Raw genomic sequence first — 8,633 nt, 5'->3', positions numbered from 1 at the left:
TCCATAATTTTAAGTAGATCATTTTATAGTAAAATCCACAATAATTTTATATAATGATGTAAGGTAAGTCAATTAATTGAATATATATATTGGGGTGCAGGTAAGACTTGACATTATAATAATTATTAGTATTATTATTATTATTATTTTGAAAGGACATTCGCCTTTTATTTGTTTTGTGAAGTCTTTATAAGCTGGCGGTCCTACGTCATATATGGTCAACAATATCATCTTCTCCCTCATCTCTTTCTGCTCCTACTCTCTTTTCCCTCCTCTTTCTCCTCCCTCTATATATATTATTTCCCTCCTTCCAGATGCCAATCATTCTCCCTTATCATTCACCAGCATCTCTAAAACATTTATCAAACATGCTGAAAATGGAAGTTGTAATACCTCCACCCACCATGGATTTCGACTTCAACAATGCCAAGCCTATGCCATTCATGAGCGCTCCTTCTACTCCTAAACGTTTTGGCGATTTCTCTCTTAGTGCTCCCACTAGTCCTTCACGCGTCGCCGAGTTCTATGGTCATTTTGATTACTACGCTTGGGATGCTAACTCTATACCTGTATCGCCCAAGGCAGTGCCCAACAATAGTGGAGATAATTTCGCTTTTAATTTCAGGTCTGAACTGCAGGAGAGTTCTCTCTCTGCAGAAGAACTTTTTGATGGTGGCAAAATCCGGCCCTTGAAGCCGCCTCCTCGCTTACACGTTGAAGAGAGAAGTCCGCTTTTATCGCCAAGGTCACCCAGATCTCCAACAGCTCAAGGGAAAAAGATTATACGTGAGGTTTTTTCTCGGAGAAAGAAGAAAGATTCAGATCCTTTTGCTGTTGCTGCTGAAAATACTCGAAGGAGAACAGAAAATGATGGTAAAAAGAGAAGCGAAAATGATAGAGGTACAGAGAGAGGTCCAGCTTTAGCATCGAGTTCAAGCCGCAGAGCTGCAAGATCTCTTTCTCCATATAGAGTTTCTGAATATCCGTGGGAAGAAGAAGAAAGAAAGCTACGGGAAACCACAAAACAATCAACAGCTTCAAATTCAAAAGCTTCAGTGTCATCAAATTCTTCTTCTTCTTCTTCAACTACAAAGAGTTCTTCAAGAAAGTGGAGGTTGAGGGATTTCTTGCTGTTCAGAAGCGCATCTGAGGGAAGAGCAGCGGATAAAGATCCTTTCAGGATAAAGTATCCATCTTTCTTCAGGAAACCGGAAGATGCAAAGACCACGAACTTCCGGTCCACAGACAGCTCCGGCTCAGTGTCGGCGTCAACAAGAAAGGGGCAAGTGTCGGCTCACGAACTGCATTACACGATGAATAAAGCAGCATCTGAAGATTTGAAGAAGAAAACTTTCTTGCCATATAAGCAAGGCATATTGGGGAGACTGGCCTTTAATCCTAATGCCAATGGCTTGGGAAATCTCGCCCGTTAAACAATCTTTATACATACTTAATCCATCATATTACATGTTCTTTCATTGATATCGACGAAAAATTTGTAGAGCCATATGAATTCTTTTGTTTTCTTTCTATTCCTAGCAATTGTAAAAGGATATTAAATATAACAATAGCCATATTTATCAATTTTCCTTCATTCGCAGACATCTCTTTCTTACCAATGTATCAATTTTTGTTAACTGTTTGACAGTCTCTTTTCCTGCGTACATTAATCCTCTTTAATGTTTCGTTTACTAATCAGTTTAGAACAAGTAATCAAGCTCTCTATGGACCTAATCAATTCTTGTTTCTTCTAGATACTGTTGGATGAATAAAAAGTCTAACAACTGGATGATAAATGATAAAAAGAAAGATCAGAAGAATAGAATAAAAATAGAGAAAAATTGATAGAAAATGGAATTTAATTAATAAAGAAATGGTGGTTTGGCAACTTAGTCAAGCGCTCGCGTTAGCTGAACAATAGAAAAGTCATAGTTCCTTTATGGAATTGTTGACCATATGCCATGACATGGACCCTGTAGAGGAAACCACAAGTTGAACTGTTCAGACAGAATTATATTGCAGTTTACAAATATATAAAATTCATTCTCTCGATCTTAAGGTGTGAAAGTACAAATAGTCAGTCTGAACGGGAAAACAAGTTGTCAATTTCTAGAAGAGGGAGAGACGTCACGAGCAGAATTAAGTATCTGAGATCTGATAATGCAACGCCAACTTTTTGGCTGGTGTAGATCGGATAGCGGCTACGTTATGCAACCAAAACATTAAAACTGGGAAGTGGGAACTGGGGCACCTGGCAGAAAGACTGTTAATATGGCATGCATCTAGATATGGCCAATTTGAATTTGGATTAAATCAAACTGGAAACAGATTGATTAAAATCAATTAAACCTACATTTAATCAAAACTGTGTTAGACCGAATTAATTTTGACTGATTCTGATTTAGCCAGATTTCAACTTTTTAAACAACTTCAAAAAAAAGAAAGTTGATTGTCGAATTCAATTAAATTGGATTGAATCAAATGAACCAAATCAAAACTAGCATAAAAATTGAACTGAACCCTTCAATTCAATTCCGAATCTCCGGCTCTTAGGACCAAAACCAAAACCACCTGTTCGGTCTTGTATCTGCCCTAAAATCAGACCACGGCCAAGCTTGCATAAAAGACATTCTACCATCCATAATACACAAAGTCAGCATGAAAGAACAGTAAAGTTGAAATTTAGGCTTTCTTCCTTGGCCTTATGATAGGAATTAGGAAAGAAGGGAAGGGCAAACAAATCCCACCAATTTGATGATAAAAACGAAAACACCAGAATATCAAGCCATCCAACCATGGAATGATGGACTCAATAGTATCCTAATTGACCATAGGATTCATGTCTGCTTCATGCTTGTTGTCCCACGTCGGTTTGGTATAAATCAAGGATAAGAATTTAGGCAATCTTCCACTTAAATTAGCTTTTGAAGTTGAGTTAAACCAGACCCATTTTCTTTATCTCCATATTGAACCACTGACAAATGTTTATACTTATAAATTTCACTCTAAATATTCATGCATGGACATGAGGAAAGTATATTATCCCATATTAATTTAAGATAAGGAAGAAATCCAAATATAAGGATTTGAGCAATCCTCCCCTTGAGCTAACTTAAGCCCGATTCACTTTCTCTGTATAGCTAGCTCAAAACATTCAACACTCAACAAGCAATTTGACCATCATTAACCTTTCTAATAGATATGGAGAGACATAAATTTATGATCCCACAATTACACAGGAAAAAATAGACCATGGACTTGCAAGGATGGACAATGACTTATCCCATCAAATGAGCCGAAAGACAAACTAATTCCAACACAACGCTGTTTCTATTAGCCAACCACAAGCAATACAGCATGATGTAAGTGAATTCCCGATACAGTACGTGAGCTTTTCAGGTAAATATCACGAACTGGGAGTAGCAGTGCTAATCTGGTTGTTGAAAACAGAAGATATATATAAAAAAAAAAAATCTTAATAAAAAAAATATGACAATGTAGTCATTTATGCTTCCGGTTCCTAAAATTAGTATCCAACAAAACAAAGATATTGCAAAAGTTTGGAGCCATGAACTTCTCAAGTTTCTTTCAATTTACTGCTGTCAAATTATAAGAGCAAATCCCTTAAAGTTCCTGCAAAGGAGCTGGCTAATGTCCCTGGTCAGACGGAAGAAGTCGTTCTTTAGCAAGCAATAATAGCAAAATACCACACAGAAAATCCCAGGAACCAGATACTTTGATACATGATCAGTCAAAATTGTCAATTTTGATTGGATTGATTTCATCTGCAACATTGAAGTGTCCAACCAAACGGGCAAAAAAAACCATTTCTTGTTCCAATGTAAACTTGATGTTCTCAGCGTGTAAACAATCAGTGATCAAGCTAATGTACCCCTCTCCAATACAAATCTTGTGGTCAGATGATACATAAAATTAGTACATACCTTGCAGAAACCATGCTGCTGTCCTTCATACTCGACAAGAGCAACTGGCAAATCCTTTTTCTTCAGTGCCTGGTATATTGTACGAGCTTGATTAGGGGAAACAACCTGCAGCATGCAGAGAAGATTCTTTGAACTCTCACCTCGGAAATTATAAAATATAGGATGACACATTCTAAATGTATAAAGGAAAACAACATGAATTGCATCTTTGAAGTTTTCATGCTTCAATCAAAATGCGCTCAAATTGGATCGATGAAGTATATCTCTGTTCTGACAAAATCTCTAAAACTAAAGGCTAATATGAAAAACCTAAATGCTTAAAAACAATAAAGCATTCAACATATCAATGAAAAGATAGATGTACCAGTAACTAGCCTCATAACAAAAGAATACTTAAAAGGATGTCAAACAAGCGGTCACCAAAAGACATAGCTTCAGAGGACACTGAACAAAATCTATAAATTCAGATTCCCCATATCAACGGCCTTTGATGATGAACATTTCAGATTAACTACAACTTAATTTGCTAAAGATGGTAACTTCATGTAATTTAATCCAATAGTCACGGTACAAAAGAAGGGGCAAAAAACTAAAAGTACATGCCATAGTCTAATCAAATCCAACAAAATTTGGCATAAGATATCTCCAGCAAGGAACCTAAGTAAATAACAGGTGATAACAAGTATTTCTCAATTCAAGTTGAACTGGGAAAGCAACCAATAATAGATTTATCTCTTGTTCTAAGCATAAAAATCCTCACAAACAATCAGCTTTAGCCATACAAGTCTTACTTTGGTCCAAAGCTTATTAATTTCCTTCACATCATTAATAAAAAAAAAATGGTATTTGTGCCTTATTCTAATCCTATGAACAAAATTATGGGGCAAGAAAATCTATCATCAAAACTTATGGGCAACTCTCAAAATAATCATTTTCACCACCTGCATTCATTTAAAGATTGCCTCACCACTAATGAAATAAATGTAATATATACAAGCTATTGTATAAATAAGATATTTTATTGAATTACCAATGAGATTATCAACGTAATGAGAGTCAAATTTGTGAATTTCTGCTCTCATCATGCTTAAGTCAGCCCCTGTTCATAAACCAACATGAAACAAAAATCTGTTAGGTCTCAATACTATGGAGAAGGATTATCCATTCTAAACTTCAAATCTATGAAAATTAATGTCTTATGAAAGACCAACGAGAATGAGTTTTGTAATTAATGGAAAAGGTAATGCAAGCAATTGGAGAACACTCAAAATTTGCAAAAGAATAAGCAAAGAAGCTTCAAAGATATTCTGAAATAGCAAAATAAAGAAATAATGCAATAATAATAAATATATATAAACCTTTAATATTTATTGGCACACTTCAGATAGTTACATAACTACTCCCAATCTTGAAATCAAGATCAACAAATGATCAACGAGCTCATAGCTCCAATTAGAATTTGACATCTGATTCTCAATCAGACTTTAATAGACAAAAGTGTTGAGATTTAGTTTTGATAACCAAGCACATATCCGGTATTGCTGATGTGCACGGCCTTGGGTTTGTTCTTCAAAACGTTTTCATCTCTCCTCGGTGAAGGTTAGTTGACGGTGCTGCTACTGTGTCTTGCCGGGTTCTTGGTTTCAGGGGGATTACCCACCCCAGCTAGTGTTATCGGAGGGCCTTCGACTTAGGTGCTGGGATGGCTCTGGTTAGCTAGGTGTTATTTGTTTTTGGGCGTAGGAACTTTTATCTGCAATGAGCTTTAAGCCCCGGTTATTAATAATTCCTTTTAACTTCGGAAAAAAAATAATAAGTCATTAATTTTAAATTGTTTTAATAATTGAACTAGAGATATTTGTTTATATCCTTTCTCATATCTCATTGACTGCGATATGTGCGGCTGTTCCGCCATTTGGCTAGGTTGTCATCAATTCTTTCGTTAAAATCTTCAACACATCACACTACATAAAAAATGCGCAAAACTGCGGTAGCAATGAAATTAGCATATGCATTTTTTATCGGTAGAATTGATGCATGTATTTTATATCATCATTTAGATATAATTTTTATACATTATTTATCCTTGTTCATAGTCATTATTATAGATATTAGTGTATATTTAGTCAATTTTGTAATTTTCACTTTTCTTAGTTTAATTTTTGGAATTTATTTGTTTTGTAGGTTAAATCTGGAGAAATTTGATGTATTTTGATCAGAGTAGCCATTTGGAGGAGATTAAAGTCGAATTGCAAAAATTTTGAAATTGAATAAAAAAATGGTCGAGAGCGACACAACCTGCAGCACAACCGAATTAGCTTATGTCGCAGGTTGTGTCGATCGTCAGATATTCACGCCGAGAGCAACACAACCCGCGACACAACTGACTCGGCTTGTGTCGTTTTTACTGGAAATAATTGACGTGGCATTTCCGTTACTCCAGCTTTTTACCTCACTTTCTCTGGAACCTTCCCCCTTTTACCCATTCTAGGGCAGACCCTTAGCCTATATAAAGCCTCATTTTATCATTATCTGGGCATAGAGAGCAAGGGAGGCAATTTCGGAAAAGTTAGAAAGAGAGAAGGAGGAGCACCTTTTGCATTTTCTTCCAAAGAAAAGTTCACAGCAATTTTCTGCAGCAGATCCTTCTGCAATTTGCTGGGTTTTTCTACCCCTTTAGCTTACATTTCCATTATTTCTTCATTTCTTCATTTGGGTTTGTCTTTAAACAATGATTTGTGAGTAGTTGATTGAGATTCTAGAGATGGGTTTGTAAATATTGATTTGTATTGTGGTTTTGAACTGATTTAGCCATTTAAATGGGATTTGTTACATTTTGATTTATTGCTTGTGAGCTTGTTGCCTTGCTTGATGAATGGGCCCTCATTAAGTTAAGCTTTAATCCTTAATAGATGGACTGAAAAGTGAATATTAGGGATAAATAATCTTGCAATAAACTTTATTTTCTTGGTGTTAGAGATAAGCTAAGAGGATTAAGGGGAACTTTCCAAAAATCAATTAGAGCTTTAAATGGGTTTTTGTTAGGTTTGAAATACCGTGAAAACAGGGTTTGATTTAATAAAAACCAACTTTGAAATGCTTGAAAAATGTTTCAAAAATTTAAGAATTGATTTCCCTCAAAATTGCAATTCTCATGTGTTTGGCTAAATTAAGGATAAACCACATGCAAACAATATTGAAAATCCAATCTCTAGAATCAATTTAATTTTCATTGAATTTAGATTTAAATCCTCCAAATCTCATAAATAGCAATTTCAATTTAAATCCAATTTAAATTTAAATCCAATTTAAATCCAATCTCTAGAATCACTTTATTTTTTATTGAATTTAGATTTAATTCCTCTCAAATTTCATAAATAGAAATTTCAAATTAATTTTTGGTAATCTAGTTTAATTAATTTTAGTTAATTGTTTGATTTAGTTTTAATTCCTCAAATACCAATTTTAATTCCAAATTTCATTTTACATCTTTAATTTTTGTCATTCTAATTAGCTTATACTTTTATTTCCAATTTAAGCACAATTCCCTGTGGGATCGATATCATTTTTTAAAACTATACTACTGTGACCCGTGCACTTGCGGACACACCTTATCAAGTTTTTGGCGCCGTTGCCGGGGAGTTGTTTGTTTTTAAGTTAGATTTTAATTGTTTTAAGCTAATTAGAATTTTTATTTTCTTTTATTTTCACTATTGTTCCTTGTGTTTTTCAGGTACTTTTCTTGTTTATGAGACGATCGAAAAGCACAAGTGACACTGAATTGTTGTTCAACCCAGAAATTGAAAAATTCTGTCGAGCCAACAAAAAGGAATACAAAAGAAGAAAGGAAGCAGAAAAAGAAGAACAACAAAGATTTGAGCAAAAGGAGACAATTGAAAATATGGAGAATCAAAATAGAGCTATTGGTGGAAACAATGGAGAAAATGAGCAAAATAGGCAAAATGTAGTTGTTAATCAAAATGATCCTCAAAGAAGATCCATGTTGGATTATGCTTTTCCTAGATGTGCAGATGTGAGAGATAATAGACCTATCATTGGAGCTAATCAATTTGAGTTAAAGACTGGTCTTATTCAAATGGTTCAGAATTCACAATTTGGAGGTAGTCCACTTGAAAATCCTCATTCTCATTTGAAGAAATTTTTGATGATATGTGGCACACAAAGACAACCTGGAGTTTCAGATGAAGTTATTCGGCTCACCTTATTTCCATTCTCTCTTCGGGATTCAGCATTGGAGTGGTATGACTCACTTCCACAAGCTATTATAGCTACTTGGGAGCAGCTATCTCAAGCTTTTCTATCTCAATTTTTCCCACCTGGGAAAACTACTCATTTGAGGAATTTGATGGTAGCTTTTAAACCAATGGATGATGAAACTTTGTATGAATCTTGGATGAGATTTAAGGAGCTTGAAAGGCAATGTCCTCATCATGAAATACCCAAATGGATGATTGTTCAGAATTTCTACACCAGAGTTACTCCAGCCATAAGAAACACAATTGATTCACAAGCAGGAGGAGATTTCATGAGAATGACAAGTGAAGAATGCTATGATTTATTAGAGAAGATTGCTCATAATACCCATTTATGGGGAAATCCTAGAGCACTTGAGCCAAAGAAGGCTGGGATTTATGAACTTGACTCAGTTAGCTACATGAATGCAAGATT

At 35.0% G+C, this 8,633-nt stretch overlaps 1 protein-coding gene, 1 long non-coding RNA gene and 1 other non-coding gene across 3 annotated transcripts; 1 reads left to right on the top strand and 2 right to left on the bottom strand.

Annotated features, from left to right (window-relative positions):
• The first annotated feature begins 237 nt into the window (after nt 1–237).
• On the top strand, nt 238–1,602 carry LOC110647992 (uncharacterized). Its single transcript, XM_021802060.2, has one exon. The coding sequence runs from the start codon at nt 315–317 to the stop codon at nt 1,431–1,433; it is 1,119 nt and encodes a 372-aa protein (XP_021657752.2). The 5' UTR covers nt 238–314; the 3' UTR covers nt 1,434–1,602.
• Nucleotides 1,603–3,462: 1,860 nt separating this feature from the next.
• LOC110647993 (uncharacterized) lies at nt 3,463–5,044 on the bottom strand. The gene is made up of 2 exons (XR_009142947.1): nt 4,975–5,044; nt 3,463–4,049 (listed from the first exon to the last, which is right to left on the bottom strand). It is a non-coding gene; the product is annotated as an uncharacterized LOC110647993 (long non-coding RNA).
• A 3,251-nt stretch (nt 5,045–8,295) lies between these two features.
• LOC131178090 (small nucleolar RNA R71) lies at nt 8,296–8,402 on the bottom strand. The gene has a single exon (XR_009147223.1). It is a non-coding gene; the product is annotated as a small nucleolar RNA R71 (small nucleolar RNA).
• Between the last annotated feature and the right edge of the window lie 231 nt (nt 8,403–8,633).

The sequence above is a fragment of the Hevea brasiliensis genome, chromosome 2 (genome assembly GCF_030052815.1).
Source record: "Hevea brasiliensis isolate MT/VB/25A 57/8 chromosome 2, ASM3005281v1, whole genome shotgun sequence".
Taxonomy (NCBI): Eukaryota; Viridiplantae; Streptophyta; class Magnoliopsida; order Malpighiales; family Euphorbiaceae; genus Hevea; species Hevea brasiliensis.
The sequence above is the reverse complement of the archived record's forward strand: the minus strand, read 5'-3'. Positions and strand labels throughout refer to the sequence as shown.

What these genes read in the sequence shown, in the direction of transcription:
- LOC110647992 (XM_021802060.2), top strand. Translation starts at nt 315, where the DNA reads ATGCCAATCATTCTCCCTTATCATTCACCAGCATCTCTAAAACATTTA.